Below are 16,941 nucleotides of genomic sequence, written 5' to 3' on the forward strand. Positions count from 1 at the left end.
GCATCAATTACAGATAGCATCTTGGCTGAGGGTGGGAGCCTGTGTCCATGTCCCCTTCTCAGCACTGAATGACATCTGGCTTGAACCTGTGCAGACAAGTGCTAACATGCTCAGGCTCCCTGAGTTCATACGTCTATCAGTCCTGGTCTGTCTTTGCAACCATCTACCCCTTTGGCTCTTACAGTCTGTCTACATCTTTCCCTGAGCTCTGGAGGGAAGGTTTGATCAGGACATCCCATTTAGAACTGAGTGATCTAAAGTCTCTGACTTTCTGCATTTTATCCAGTTTGGGGTCTCTTGTGTTAGTTCCAATCTACTGCAAGAAGTAGCCGCTCCTGTGATGGCTGAGTAAGGCACAGATCTATGGAATAGTAGAGTATCATGAAGCAACTTTGTTGCTTTGTTCCTTTAGCAAAACAATAGTATTTGGTTTTTCCCCTTAGGCCCATGCCCTATCCAGCCTCAGGGTCTTGACCTCCCAAGCATTTGCCAGATGTGGGTTCCATCTCATGGAATGGACCTCAGATCCAATCAGAGAGCTGTTCACAACCCCAGTGCTCATACCTCTACCACATCAGCCCATCTTGCTGACAGGTTGTAAGATCAAAGAGTTTGTAGCTGTGTTGATGGTTACATTTCTCCTCTGGTAGTGTGCAGGATACCTTCCAGTACCATGGATGCTGTTCAGTAGTGGGGAAGCCTCTAGTTAAACACAAGCTCAACTTCTCCAGGTTCAACGAGCCATCAATTTGTGGAGAGTAGCTAATAGCCTTGGTAATAGTCTGAGATGTTCCTTGGTGTACCTTTGGTTAATAACTCATCTAGGTATAATCCGTTTCTGGCACTGAGTGTTTTACTTGGTGGCTAGTGAGGTCTGGTAGGGACATTGTGTCCCCATTATTTTGTGTCTACATTACATATTTTAGGAAGCTTCTACAGTAGGAGGTTTACTATGGCCCCTCAAATGGTCCTAAGTGTTAGTTTTTTCTCTCCTTATCTTCCCAACCAACAAGGCCCTTTTTTCATGTCTGCCACCTTTACGTGATGGTACTCTGGGGCAGAATTTCTCTTTTGTAAAGTTGTTTTGAATATGTGGAGGACATGTTGTTGGCAATCCTCTAACTGCTGAGATAGAGCCTCAACTTTCCCTCCTGCAGCAGTGTTTGCTCCTCTTCAGGAAGGATACTTGGCACATCTCTGTTTACTGCAGAAGCGTGACTTTCAACAGTAGGCCCTTAGTCATTCTGTATATGGGCCACCATTCTTTTATTATTCATAATCCCATAAAACAACTGGAGAGGAACAAGCATCTGTAATTAAAATGTAGCTTCTCATACAGTGAAAAGACAACTAGACTCTAGATGGAGCAGAGTTCATTTGCAAACCTGAACTCTTGCTTCATAATGGGAAACCTCTTAGACATTAAATTGTCTATTGGACACAATATCAAATGAACTTGTTTAATGAAAATGAAAGTTGTTTTGTAGTTATTTTCTTCTGTGATCTATCTTTTCGCATAGACTGAAAATGTGGCCTCAAGGTTGCAGGAAGAGACATATGAAGCAGATACTTTAAGAAAGCTGGGTTGCTCAGAAAATTTGAAAGATTATTTTGATGGATGATAGGTGTTTCATGGAGTTTTTCCAAAGACAAAAGTGCTTCAACTTCAGAATACTTAAGTTAAATCACTGAGTAATATGAATATGCTGCTGATGATTTCATGATGAAAAACATAGTTTCTTTGAATTTTATTTGAATAGAATAAAACATTTTCTCTCATGAAAAATTAAATTTTAGCCTTCTGAGTTCAAAAGAATGAGTTATAATGTGAAAATTTGATGGTACTTCCTTACGTTTTGTTCCTTTTCATAGTCTAGTATTGAAGCATTGCAGTAAGGCATATGTGTCGTACTGTCTAGTTTTATGTTAGCTTAACACATGCTAAAGTTTTCTGAGAAGAGGGAACTTAAATTAAGAAAATTCCTCCATGACATCAGGTTGTAGGTAAGCCTATAAGGCATTTTCTTAGTGATTAATGGAGGAAGGCCCAGCCCATTATGGGTGGTGCCATCCCTGGGCTGATGGTTCTGGGTTCTACAAGAAAGCAGGTTGAGCAAGCCATGGGTGCAAGCCAGTAAGCAGCACTCCTCCATGGCCTCTGCACTGGCTCCTGCTTTCCAGATTCCTGCACTGTTGTGAGTTCCTGTGGACTATGATGTGTAAGCCAAATGAACCCTTTCCTCCCCAGATTGCTTTGGCCTGGTGTTTTCTGGTGTTTTATCATAGCAATAGAAGCCTAAATAAGCCCCGTCCAATAACAGAACCTGGATGCGAATCTTAATAATGAAACACGACGGTGCTCCATGGCAGCTGCCGGGACTCAGACCCAGTTACCATCCCCAGCATTTCGATGTGGGGATCTCTAGGCCTCCACTCTCATTTGTGATTGGTAGTACCATCCTCTGCTCAGGGGCAAGTAAATCAGTCATGTGACACTCTTAGCACAGTGTTAGTTACAGTTGCCTACATTATCATATTATAGAGATTTATATAGAATATTATCAAAATTTCTTTTTTTCCTGATTATATTGTTTCTTTTGATAGTACATGGGGATAAGCTAGTAAACCAAGAAATATGAGGATGAAGTGAAACTTCTTACCTCTCAGTTTTGTGAGAGCCATAGGGCTCTGTGCTGTTGTTCTGATTCCTCCCATCCTCACCAGGAGGCTGCCTCACTAATGCCTTTGCCTCTGCTGTGGGTCCCCTGCAGAACCAGAGGAGGGCGTCCTCTCCTCTAGTGTAGGTGCTTGTGTGATGTGCATTGGCTGATGGAACAAGCCTCAAGGAGTGTGATGGAAGCAGAGACCCCCAAGTGTCTGCATGCTGTAACATGCTTTCTGAGTTTGCTGCTACCTGCCACGGGAAGCCATAGGCACTTGAGTTATGCAGGTTTTGAAACACACTTGAACTCTCTCCACAGCCTTAAGTCTAGCTTAGCAAGGCCAAGCTCTGCAGTTTATAAAGAAGGAATATCTGTTGTTAGGGGGCCAGGCACTTTTACAGCTGCTTGTTATGTAGTAGAGTTAATGTAGCAGGTCAAATGTCTATGTTCTGTTTATTTCATTGGGCTCCTGGAGATCAGATCCAGAGGCCCATACATTTAAGAGTTGTATTGATAGCTTCAACTGGTGTCCTGAGAAGACCTGTTTTTGAGGTTTGTTCTCAGCTGATATTTGAGAACAGTATGAATGTATGACCAGCCCATAGTGAAAACCCTAGTCTATGTCTACGTAGCCTGCTGATAGCTCTCTTAGACACAGTCACAACACGCTTCCAGCAGATGGGCCAATGGAGTGGCTCTGGTGGTAGAGGACACTCAGAGACTTGCCCTTCTGTCCCTAGACTTCTCCAGGCACCCTCCCCTCCCTTCCCTTCCCTTCCTCTCCATTCCTTTCCCTTCCCTTATTTTCCCTTCCCTTCCTTTCCTCCCCTGCCCCATTTATCTTTGACAGAGGGACTCACTATGTGGCCATGCCTGGCCTCAAATTCACAGAGCTCCTGCCTCCTGAGTGCTGGGACTTGCAGGGATGCACTGCCATGCCTGGGGTACCTTTCCTGTTTCTGGCTGAGCTTGCATCTTTCACAGTAGTGGCTACCAGTAATAGCTGGTAGCCTTGTGAGGAAGCAAACTTGACTCCTGTTTACTGCAAGTCTGCTATTCCAAAGGAGTTGTTGGTCCCATTCTTACCCAGGAACTTCTGGGACCAGACTAAGGTTTCACAGCCAGCTTACCTACAGTCCCATAGGTGAAGGACATGTTGGCCAATCCTTTGTTTCCTTGCCTCCCAAGCCCACCACAGTGCTGTTTGGCTGTGCCACAGAACACTTACTATGATGAGTAATGAATGCATCCCTTCCACGTGTTTTCAATTGGTCTCTTCATCTCTGCCTTTATGCTATAATTGTTGCATGTATTTTATCTACACAATTATAAACTACACAAAAACGTATCATTTTAATTTTAAACTGTCATGTCTGTTTTCCAGAAATTAAGAGCATAAAAAAGTCTTTTCTATTTACCCAGCCATTTGCATTTGTGCTGTTCCTCTTTCCTTCCGAGAATCTGGGTATCCATCTGCTGTCATTTCTCTTCAGGTCCACGGGATCCTTTGCATCCCTCTGCTCGATCTGATGCTGAGTCCCCTCTGTGGTCTTTCACTTGGAAAATTCGATTTTTGCCTTGAGTGTTTTAGGAGATTTCTTGTTTGTGGAATTTGGGGTCTGACAGGTTTTTATCTGTGAACTTGGTTGGTTAGTGACTTTTGGTCCATACTTTAAAGGTTGTCCCTGTGTCGTCTGGCTGTCAGATTTTCTTAGGAGTCTACTAGATTAGGATATTCTTTCTTTGTGTGCATTATGGCCTTTTACTCTGGACTCCTAAGATTTTCTCTTTATCTTTGGTGCTATGATATTGCTAAGTATGACTTTCACATCTATCCTTCTTGGGGTTGGCTGTGCTTCGTGCATATATAGATTTGACTGTCAGCTGTTTGGAGGAGGATTTGCCATTCTTGTTCACTTCCCCTGAGTTCCAGGTTCTCATACCAGACAGTTTACAATTGCTCTGACAGCTCCCTCAGGGCTCCACTCAAGGTTGTCGCTTGCCATCTGTCCTTTACCCTGGCTTCCATCAGTGAGCATCAGGCTTACTGACACATAAACGATGTCATCAGGTAGAAAGGACTTCTTTTAAAAATTTTTGTTTCTGAGGGGTTTTGGAGAGGTGAGGTCATTGAGACAGGCTGGTCTGGAACATGCTGTGTAGAACAGACCACCCTTGAGCTTGGAGAACATGCCGTGTAGGACAGATACCCTTGAACTTGGAGCACATGCAGTGTAGGACAGACCACCCTTGAGCTTGGAGCATTTCCCCCTCTGCCTCTGAATGCTGAGATCACAGATGTGAATCAGCAAGCCAGATTGGACACTTTTTGTTTTGTTTTGAAACAGGTTTCTCTGTGTAGCCTTGACTGTCCTGGAACTTTCCCTGTAGATCAGACTGCCCTCAAACTCATAGGGACCTGCCTGCCTCGGCTTCCTGAGTGTTGAGATTAAAGGTACACACCAACACCATTTAGATTAGAAAATTTAAGGGAAACCAACAATGCCATTTTAGAAACTACCAAACAAATATACAAAAAGAAATGGAAAACCTAAATCATTTTATATTTATTTGTAAATAAAATATTTAAATTACAATCTTTCCTATAAATATATTCTCAGTGAACTCAATGGTTAATTTCTTTAAATGCTTAATAAAGAAGTGAGGAAACTCATATAACCTTTTGAGACTATTGCACAACAAGTTTATAAGGTAAGAACAATATTAATGTGCATATGTCAGGGATTTTATAAGAGAAGAAAGCTGCTAACCAGTATCTCTCATTAATACAGACACAGAAACCTTGAACAAAAGCTTAGCATGCCATTTGGAATGTTGTTACAAAACAAAGTGATAAATGCAACAAACTTCACAAAATATTTTGCATCCAAATCCACAAAATATTCTTGAGCTAAGATGAAGAATGCTGACAAAAGAGAGGTATACCATGTTCATGGACTGAAGTAGTCAGTATTGTTAGGGTGTCAGTTTTTCCCAAATTGATTTTTTTAATTTTTTCCAAATTGATTTATAACTTTAAACCAACTCCAACTAAAATTGTCAATGTGTGATTTTCTGATTAAAATTAGAATAAATTTTTCTAATTAAAGATTATTTGTAGATTCATTAAGACCTGAATCAGCCAAACCGAACCGAAAAGCCTACATTTTCAGAACTTATTTACATGGTCTGATTTCAACTTACTATATAACTGCAGAAATCAATAGCATGTGGTGATTGTCTGAAAACAGACAGGTAGATGAATGGATTAAAGCAGGCATATAGAAATAGACTCATACTTACATGACCAGTTGATTTAAAAGTTTTAAAAACATTCAACAGAGAAATGTTCCTTTTAATAAATAGTGCTACAGTGTTAGGTCATCTGTATAATGAAAGATGAAGTTTGATCTAGCTGAAAATGAAATTAGTTTGTGATAGGTAGACATAACTATAAAATTCTTAGGGTAAATCCGAGGAGATTATTTTCATCTAACAAGTAGTCAATGATTTCTTAGGATACAGAGAGCTTTTATTTTTTTTTTATGTTGTTAAGGTTTTTTTTTTTTGTTGTTGTTGTTGTTTTTGCATTCATTTTTTTATTCGATATAATTTATTTACATTTCAAATGATTTCCCCTTTTCTAGCCCCCCCCCCACTCCCCGAAAGTCCCGTAAGCCCCCGTCTCTTCCCCTGTCCTCCCTCCCACCCCTTCCCAGTTCCCCGTTCTGGTTTTGCCGAATACTGTTTCACTGAGTCTTTCCAGAACCAGGGACCACTCCTCCCTTCTTCTTGTATCTCATTTCATGTGTGGATTATGTTTTGGGTATTCCAGTTTTCTAGGTTAATAACCACTTATTAGTGAGTGCATACCATGATTCACCTTTTGAGTCTGGGTTACCTCACTTAGTATGATGTTCTCTAGCTCCATCCATTTGCCTAAGAATTTCATGAATTCATTGTTTCTAATGGCTGAATAGTACTCCATTGTGTAGATATACCACATTTTTTGCATCCACTCTTCTGTTGAGGGATACCTGGGTTCTTTCCAGCATCTGGCAATTATAAATAGGGCTGCTATGAACATAGTAGACCATGTATCCTTATTACATGCTGGGGAATCCTCTGGGTATATGCCCGGGAGTGGTATAGCAGGATCTTCTGGAAGAGAGGTGCCCAGTTTTCGGAGGAACCGCCAGACTGATTTCCAGAGTGGTTGTACCAATTTGCAACCCCACCAGCAGTGGAGGAGTGTTCCTCTTTCTCCACACCCTCTCCAACACCTGCTGTCTCCTGAATTTTTAATCTTAGCCATTCTGACTGGTGTAAGATGAAATCTTAGGGTTGTTTTGATTTGCATTTCCCTAATGACTAATGAAGTTGAGCATTTTTTAAGATGCTTCTCCGCCATCCGAAGTTCTTCAGGTGAGAATTCTTTGTTTAACTCTGTACCCCATTTTTTAATAGGGTTGTTCGGTTTTCTGGAGTCTAACTTCTTGAGTTCTTTATATATATTGGATATTAGCCCTCTATCTGATGTAGGATTGGTGAAGATCTTTTCCCAATTTGTTGGTTGCCGATCTGTCCTCTCGATGGTGTCCTTTGCCTTACAGAAACTCTGTAACCTTATGAGGTCCCATTTGTCAATTCTTGCTCTTAGAGCATACACTATTGGTGTTCTGTTCAGAAACTTTCTCCCTGTACCGATGTCCTCAAGGGTCTTCCCCAGTTTCTTTTCTATTAGCTTCAGAGTGTCTGGGTTTATGTGGAGGTCCTTGATCCATTTGGATTTGAGCTTAGTACAAGGAGACAAGGATGGATCAATTCTCATTCTTCTGCATGCTGACCTCCAGTTGAACCAGCACCATTTGTTGAAAAGGCTATCTTTTTTCCATTGGATGTTTTCAGCCCAGAGAGCATTTTTTAAAGTTGACTGGATGGGCTTCATGAAGAGTAAGCTCACCTGCTCACTGAGAGCGTGGAGGAAAACAGTGAAGACCTGCAGAGAGAACCTAAATCCAAAACTCCGTCTACCAGAAGACTCTGGTAACACACTGGTGACCGTTACTATGGCAGTTTGAAAAGAAAGTGGTCCCTGAAGGCTCATGTAATCGAGTGTCTAGTCCCTAGTTTGTGCTCTGTTTAGGGAAGAATTAGGTGTATTCTTGGTGGAGGAGGTATATCACTGGAAGGGGGCTTGAGGTTTCAAAAGCCCAGTTTGTTTCAGTCTTTGTCTCTGTCTGTCTTTCTCTCTGTGTGTCTCTGTCTCTGTCTCTGTCTCTGTCTCTGTCTCTCTCTCTCTCTCTCTCTCTCTCTCTCTCTCTCTCTCTCTCTCTCTCTCTCTGTCTGTCTTTTGCTTATTGATCAGGATATAAATTAAAGCTCTCAGGGATTGCTCCAGCACCATGTCTGTTTCCCACCATGATGATAATGTACTAATCCTTTAAAAATGTAAGCAACCCCCATTAAATGCTTTCTTTTGTAAGAGTTTCCTTGGTTATGCTTTCCCTTAACGACAATAGAACAATAATTAAGAAAGATGCTATTGTTAAAAAATGATAAGGCAGCTCAGTTTTTACAATGTTACAAGACTTGAACAGGGAGTTCATACCAAGAGCCAACAGCATCTTCCAGATGCTCTTCACCACAGACTTAAGGAAACTGTAAATACTACATGTCATCACTACATACATAGTAGAATGGCCAGACCTGCCATCCCAAATGTTGATAAGGACAAGTATATTTTTTCTACATTGCTTATAAAAATTCAAATGCACCACTGAGGAATCCTTTTAAAATACAATTTGGTGTTACTTATAAAGTTAAACATTCAGTTGCCATTCACCCAGCAATCCTAAATTAACAGAAATATTTGTAAACTACCCAATACGATTTTAGGATATGTTTATACTAAATTATTATATAGCCTAAGAGCAGGAGCAATCCAAGTGTCTATTAATTAAAGAACATGTAAACATAGAGTGATATGTTAGTATAAAAGAATATAGCATATTATTAGAATAGAATAGTGCTAGGCTAGAAAAATGAGTTACCAGTACCCAGATGAATATTTAAAACCTTAAAATAATGTAAGAATCTACAAGTGTATCAATAAGAAATTTAACTAGAGATGGAGAGGTGGTGCAGTGGGAAAAGTATTTGCTATGCAAGAATAAAACCCTGAGTTCAGATCCAGCACATATGCAGACAACTAAGTGTGGTGGTACATGCCTGTCATCTTAGCACTGAGTGGCAGGGACAGGAGGACCCCACTTGCTGAACTACCAGTCAGGCCAATTGCTAAGAAACCTTGTCTCAAAAAATAAGATGGGAACTGGAAAGATGACAGTTAAGAGCACTGGCTGCTCTGCCAGAGGACCTGAGTTTAGTTCCCAACACCCACATGGTCATTTACAATTTCCTATAACTCAAATTCCAGGGAATTTAGTGTCTTCTTCTGGCCTTCTTAGTTACCTATATACATATGGTACACATACATATGTGCAGGCACTCATACATACACATAAAATAATATATAAATATATAATAATAATAATGATAGTAGTAGTAGTAGTAGTAGTAGACTAAATGATGAGCAATAAACACCTAAAGTAAATCGTCGCCTTCACAGGCATACACAGGTGTACACACCTACATACATGAAACTACACACACACACACACACACACACACTTATACAATTTTAAAATGTAAGATTTTAAAAACATTTGAAGTGTGTGTGTTCTGTGACTGTGAGTGCTGGTGTTCGCAGAGACTACAAAAAGGCATCCCATCCCCCGGAGCCACCTAACATGGATACTATGACCCAAATTCTTGTGCAAACAAGACCAGAGCAGTGTGCACCCTAATTGCTAGCACCACAATATTTTCAAGTTAAATTTCAACTAACATTTGAGCAAAAGGTATCAGAAACAAAGGTTCACACATTGGGTTCTTCTCTCATTTATGTGATGTTTTAAGAGTCAAAACTAATTTATGTCAAAAAATATCAGAACACTTGTGGCCCCAGAATAAAATAAGAGGCTGGAGTGGGACCATGAAAAGACTGATATTTAGAGAGGAGACTGAGGCCAGGGATGTGGGTGCCCTAAGAGGTCTCCCATGCAGCAAGGCCGCTCACCCTGAATTGCTGTATCTTGACTGTGGCATTGGTTACCTGGGTCTGTGTGTTTGTCAGAACTCCTCAGAGCATACCTGTGATTCGTGTATCCTACTGTATATAAGTTATACTCTTGCTGCAAAGAAAAGAAAGTTATTTACATCTTTCTCTAATTTGCAAGTTAAATTTTTCTTTCATTAACTCCTTGCAAGACCCAGGTCTTTGAGTGGGTAAGCTGGTAAAGAAAGTCTGTATATTCTCAAGTTGATATCTCTTGTTCCTGCTTTCCTTTCCCTTTCTTCTGACTTCTGAAAACCACAGGAACATGAGATAAGATGGGTGGCTATTGTGAGCAAAGCTATAGCAGAAAACTTGTATCAGAATTTTGTCATTTGGACCTTGTGCAGACCTATAATTTGAATGTGTGACTCTAGAAGTGGTTGCTATGGCGATAAACCACTTTACTTAAATAGCATGTATTTTACTCAAAATTCAGAGGAATGGTAACAGTTCCTAGTAATCACACTTTGGTATTAACTTGCAGGATGAGCTGAGAGCGCACAGGCTCTGCATCCATTATCACCAGATAAGTTCATCAGGTTGAAGTTACACCAGTGAGCACTGAAATGTGTGTATTCATCCCAGTCTCTTGTTACATATCTTCCCTCGCACACATGGACCTGTTTCATGATTAATAACATGAATGGCAGAAATCAGGCAAAGTGCTAAATTAGAAAAAGGCAAAACTGAAGGGGACTTGTGGGATCATCTTTCCCATTTTTGTATGAAGTCAGACCAACTGCACTCCAGTGTTCTCAAATGCGAAGAATCTGTTTCAGATGAACAGTCACAATGCCCTGGCATGATTACCCTGACCCATGGCAGAACTGGACTGTAGTTCCACAGGCTAGATCGACACCTTCTTCATGCCACACTGTAGTTTTGTTTTTCTTTTATTCTTGCATGTACATGCAATATGATATGATGTGGTATGAGTTAATACCAAGTACCTTCCTTGGTCATGCTCAGATCTCTTGTTGAACCCAAAGCTTGCCAATCTTGGCAAATCGAGCTAGTCAGCCTGCACCAGGGACCCCCACCCCAGACTCTGCCCCCTAAGTATTGTGATTATAGGTGGCTATTCAGCTGTCATATGGCTCCTGGAGACCTGAACATTGTAGAAGCTATGCCTGGTTCTGCCTTCCAGACCCATACTCCCAGAAAAGAAAAAAAAACATTCAAGCTCAAAATATATTAACAGATACCTTGGCAATATAGCTAGACTCTCCTATGACTAGATCGTAACTAAAATGACCCAATTATTTTAAGCCGCATTCTGCCACATGGCTGGTTACCTGTGTTCAGGGACCATGCATCTGTCTCCTCACATCTTCCTGGAGAATCCCCGTGGCTTTATCCCAGAATCCTTCTCTTTCCTTGATGTCTCACCTCATTTTCCACCTAAGCCATAGGCCATGGGATTTTTAATTGACAAGTGATGTGGCCATAGAATACCCAAGATATTATTTCTACAATTCTACTTTTTAGTCTAATAAAAGACTCCTTTTCTTTCTAATATAAATTGAATAGCTATAACAATTATGAAACAATTATGAAAACTCTAAGGTGTGATATACATTTATAATGTCCAATCCATAGTATTTGTCAAATAAGGAAAATTTTTATCCTATCTTCATGTATTTAAAGTTTCGTACCTAACTCAACTTTTATCCTAACCTGGAGTTAAGAGTGGCCCATGTGAAATATGAAAGTCTTAACTTGGGGCTATTGATAGAGATGTAAAAACCAGTAGCTTAGAGGATAGATATCTGCCTGGCTGTAGTGCTGACTAAGGCTTATTATAAATAATAAAAGTTGTGTGTCTTTTATGTGGGAACTGAATGGTCAAAGATGGGAGAGAAACCTGGATTGAGATGAAATATTTTCTACACCAGAACATTGCTCCTTGAGCTTGTGCAGCAAGCCCCTGAGCCCGGGGTTTTTTCCTTCCTATATAGTCTTCTCTAAATCTTTTTAGGTGGAAGAACGGTTGAAAGCACCCCTCCTGCAGTCATGATAGTAGCCAGCTGGTAAAGCGGCTCTGGCCCCGTTTATCTGTGCGGGCTAGTCTGACTTCACCATGGTTTACATGAGGATAAAGGGGTCTCCTCCCGAGTCTGCAAGCACTGTCTCACGGAAGCAGGGCTTCTTGGCCCTTGCTTTGCTGCGCACTGCCCACAGTACACAGTCAGCAGTAATTTTTCACTCCTCTCATGGGCTGACAGGTGGATGGCCTGAGGCCTCGGGAAGGCCATCCAGGAGCCTTCCCCTGGAATTGAGAACGGCAAAGCTGCCCTCTTCCTCCTGCTCTCCGAAAGCTCCCAGGAGCTCCTCTCCTGTGTCTTCTGTGACCTGTAAGATCTCAGAGCCCTGACAATCTCACTTCTCATTTCTCCGTCCTATTACTTATAAAACTGTAGAACTGCGTCAGCGACAACAAAGATCCCGAGGGAATCCAGGCAGCCACGAGAGAAGAAAGGAAAACTCCAGACTCAGATGACCTATACCCTAACCTAAGACATCCCTGAAAAATTAAGATTGGCACAATTCTAGAAAATCTCTGGGAGCTGGAATTTGCCTCAGACATTTATCCTCCAGGGAGGAAAGAGGCTTAGTTCCCTGTGGAGAGAGTATGCCCAGGGGGGCACCAGCATGGTGGCTCTGCAGCTGTGATGTGCTCTGTGATGGTCACAGAGATGGCTCCAGCAAGGAGGCAGGGCAGAGGCACAGGCTCTAGAGAACGCTTGGGTTCTGCTTCCTAAACAATTGCCCAGTAACCCTGATAGTGAGGAAGAGAAGTGGCGAGAACACAGAAAAGCCCTTCCATAGACACAGGCTTCTGCGCAGTAAACATTCACATAAAGGTGAGTGCATTTGCATTGATGCTAACAGGAAGTAAAGTACAGATACCACAATTTCAGCGCACCTGCTTACTGGCAGATTCTGAGACTTATTTAAAATATGGCTGTTGGGACTGGAGGGACAGCTTATCACTTAAGAGACCTTGCTTGAGTTCCCAGTCCCCTGTGGCTCACAGAATACCGTAACTTCAGTTGCAGGGAATCCAGTGCCCCCTCCCAGTCCTGTGGGTCCCTCACACATGAAGCGTACACTTACATGCGTATACACATAAATAAGAACAAATCTTTCTCTTTGACTATACCAACCTTAAACACACGAGCACAAAACAAACAAAGAAAGCAGACCCTTATGTGCTGAGGGGAAATGTGGGTTGTTACGACTGCCTCCGGAAATGCGCTTGAGTACCAGTGAAACAATTGGAATGACCGCAATGCCTGCTGGGAAGGGACTGGGCCAATAACTATGGTATATCCAAAAAAAACAGAGATTCCCTGCCCAACCTGAAGAAAGAACCAGGCAAGCTGTATGAGTTTAAGCAGAGTGGTCTGCAAGACACCCATCAGTTTACTAAAAAGACATCAGGGGTGGAGGAATGTTTGCAGTGCACTACCATTTATGGGAAAGGGCAAAAGAAAGCGGAGGACGAATGAGGCTGACCCCTCAGGGGTTTTCTGCTTCCCATGGAAGTGACAGTCGAATGGCGGCAATTCATTCAGCTGTACAAGTGTGTTTGTTGGTGCACAAGACCCTCCCCACCCCCCAGGAGATGAACACAGAACATCCAGTGTGTTTTATGATGCCAGGTTTGAATTAACTAGGAGGTGAGAAAGAGAATTTTATTAAACCATGAGTATGTTCTATGTATTGTTTGAGATCACTAAAATAATAAATAAATCCATGTGGCTGATAGATATAATTTTTCTCATCTTGCTATACAAGGAAACAAAAATATGTTTTTATGTCAGTAGCAGCTAGACATCTTGGTAGTTGCATTTCCCCTACCATATTTTTTTTTCACAAAATTCTAAGAACTGCATTGAGATTATATCTGAGAAGAATGTTCTAGAGCTGTTCTTTAAGTTTGTAGAGACTTATACTACATGTGTTTCTTCCTGGTGACTGGAGCCTCTGAGTCAAGTATATTAGAAGTTGGGGGGGGGGGGGCTGGTAAGATGGCTCAAACGGTAAAAGTTCTTCCTGCCAAACATGATGACCTGAGTTTGATCTCTGGAACTCATATGGTAGAAGGAGAAAACTGATTTCTACAAGTTGTCTCTGACTTTCACACATGCACCATGGCACCTGTACACATAACCTCTACAATCAATCAGTCAGTCAATCAATCAATTAATGTAATTTTAAAAACCACAAAACACTGAAGAATAGAAACATCCATCCAGATATGACTAAACACACAAAGCCAATGACTGAGCCTCTGCTCCCAGTTCAGAGTGCTAATTGTAGTGGATACACTGTAAAGCATTGTCTCAGCTACTCAGTATCCAAGTCGGCATGTCCAATGGGACAAGGGCTGCCTCCAGCTTCGCCTTTGGGGAGGATTTATGTGTAAAGTTAGTTCAATTTTAGGATCCCACATCTCAGGAAAACAAGTGGTCCCCAGCCAGGCATCAGTACTTCGGGGCGTTGTGCTTATGTCCTGTTAATGAACCTGGGTTTCAGTGAGGGGATAGGAGCTGACTTATTAAATGGTAGGGCTTTTTTTTTCAGTTTTCTGTTTCTTGAAAGAATTCAATGGAGACAATTTGCTTATTTTCTTGAGAAGAGTAAATAACCTTTTACATTTCAAACTTTATATAATTTTTTCAAGGCACAGGACCTTAGAGTGTTGCCTAACCATGAATCAGTCCCATAGTGTCAGGCCCAAGGGATGTCCTGCTACAGGAATGTGTACAATAAACAGCCATCAGCACACCTCCTTTTTGAAGTATGGTACCTGGGTGAAGATGCCCTAAAGTTTTGTTGCATCCCTAGGAACTTCTATTCGTTAGACAAATGCATAAGTGCAGATTTTAATATCCCAAAAGGCAGGAAGATCAAGAAAACACCTGAGCGATTTGTCTAGTGCCTTGTGTGATCTTTTCCACTCTTTGAAAGCAGTGCTCAGCCTTCTAAGATGATGCACACGTGCCCTTTCCGTGTCGTCTGTGTAGGTGAAAGCTTGCTCTGACCTGCTTGCAGGTCTCCTGGGACAGTCCCTGCTCTTTAGAACTCTCTGCTCAGCCTCACTTAATTAAAACGATCACTCTAAATGAGCCTAAGGTCAGAGCGAACCTTGTCTCCCTGTGACTGCAGGATTCTAGCCTGCTTCTACCTGCCCCACAGAGTGGGGTGACCTGAGAGGACAAGGTCACCTCAGCCCGGTGCTTTCCTGCTGAAAAACCTGTGCGGTTCTCTCAGCGAGCGCAACTCATTCCCATGAAGTGAACATTCAAATATTGTTTTACCCATTTCACCAGTGAGGAGTTGAGACTCAAAGAAGTCTACAAAGCGGTCTGCTTGACTGGCAAGGGAAGTGTATTCCTGGAGTGAGTGCAGAGTGGGGTGAGAGTGTGAGAGCTGGCGAGGGCAGCCACTCTGCACTCCTGTTGGGAAGACGAATCACACTGCAGAGGTCTAAAGTCTGAAGAGATGGAATGCGATGGTGTGTGTGTGTCCAGGTGGGCATCTGTGTGCAGACCTTCAAGAGCCTTTAGTGAGTTTCCCAAGCCAGAACTTTAAATAACTTCATGGTTTCATCATAACAAGCTCTAAACACCTTGGTTCTCAGGAAAGTAGTAAAAGAGCCTTTGATCTGTATTACCCAAGCTCTGGGCATGCCCCTGCCTCACAGTTCTGTGGAATGCTGTTGTCTCCTGCTCCCTTCAGTTACAATACACATACCTTTTTACGCCTGAAAATTAATCTAGGCTTTTTCTTTAATTCGTAGCCCACCAATGCAGCCAAGAAGCCCGATGCAGATAGTGTTGACATGACCACTTCAGACTCAACACCCAACAAACTCCTTTCTGCTGAAATCAAAGCCGAGCCAGAGAAAAGCTCCGGGACTGTGAGCCATGCAGCAGTGACTAAAGGCACTCTGAAATCCACTACCTTGTTTCGAGGCAAGAAACGGCTCTAAGGTTCTGTCCAGTGCTGAGCGGTTCAAGAACAGACCACTCTTCCAGCACTGAAGGGAGGGGACAGGAGGGAGCAGCAGGGCACTGAGCTCTTAGCCATTGGCTCTGATGAGCCCTACCTGTGTTTACACCAGTTTAAAATTGAAGCTAGTTACCTCCAAGCAGCACAGCCTGAGCAGGGCCTTAGAGGACAGCCATGGGTGTGCTCGGGCAGGCTGCTCTCACCAACTCAAGGCGTTCTGGGATGGCTTAAGGGACAAGTGCTCTCAGTGCAAGGCTGGGGCCGCGCTTGCTCGGTTCTACTCAAATTCTTATATTTAGGCACGATTATTTATAAGGGGTAACAAGAGGCCGAATACAGCAATGGAGGTTCTAAATAATTATGTGCACTTTGCACTAGGAGACTTTGTTAGAGGAGTACTAATAAAATGGCCACAGGCATTGTGGCAGAAGTGATGCAGACCCTCATGTGTCCTTGTGATTCTAGTTGCTATAGACTATTTAAGACAACTTATTTTAAACATAGAAAAGTAGGACATTTTATAATTGCTTGCATTGGCTTGCTGCTATATTCTCATCTTATTGATTAAACCAATAAACTGAAATGCCTTGATGCATGTCCATTTTATGTTAAGGAGAGGTGACTTTAGCAAGTCTTCTGAGTGCTTCCTAGACTGCTAAAGCTGGCCTGCTGTCTCTGGGGAAGGACTGAGACTGGACAGGAAACACGTCACAAGCTGGTGTGGGAGGGTTCTTTGTCCTCACAGGCTAATGGCTCTGCCCCAGCAGGTTAAGCAGGATGAGTTCCAGGTTCACTGAGGAACTGCAACTCAAGAAATAAGGTAGTGGGATGGTAGGATGGCTCAGTGGGTACATGTGTTGCCACCAGAATTGATGAGCTGATTTTAACATCCTACATGCTAGAAGTTGTCTTTTGAGCCCCTCACCAATGTGGCATGTATGCCCCACACATGTGTGTGTGCGTGCATGCACACACATAGACATACCCAGACACACACTAAATTAATTTTACAAGGCAAACTGTGGCCTGTCATGATTGTACATGCTTTTAATCCCAGCACTTGGAAGGTAGAAGCAG

The 16,941-nt window shown here is 42.2% G+C and overlaps 1 protein-coding gene across 2 annotated transcripts in view; it reads left to right on the forward strand.

Moving 5' to 3' along the window:
- The window catches only part of Stk33 (serine/threonine kinase 33), a 92,842-nt gene extending 76,396 nt beyond the window's left edge, over nucleotides 1–16,446 (forward strand). For both annotated transcript variants that reach the window (XM_052155171.1, XM_052155179.1), the window contains exon 13: nucleotides 15,653–16,446. In XM_052155171.1, coding sequence (XP_052011131.1) covers nucleotides 15,653–15,844 — 192 coding nt within the window. In that variant the 3' untranslated portion in view covers nucleotides 15,845–16,446. The remainder of the gene's footprint in view (nucleotides 1–15,652) is intronic.
- Nucleotides 16,447–16,941: the final 495 nt, after the last annotated feature.

The sequence above is a fragment of the Apodemus sylvaticus genome, chromosome 1, assembly GCF_947179515.1.
Source record: "Apodemus sylvaticus chromosome 1, mApoSyl1.1, whole genome shotgun sequence".
In the NCBI taxonomy this organism is placed as follows: Eukaryota; Metazoa; Chordata; class Mammalia; order Rodentia; family Muridae; genus Apodemus; species Apodemus sylvaticus.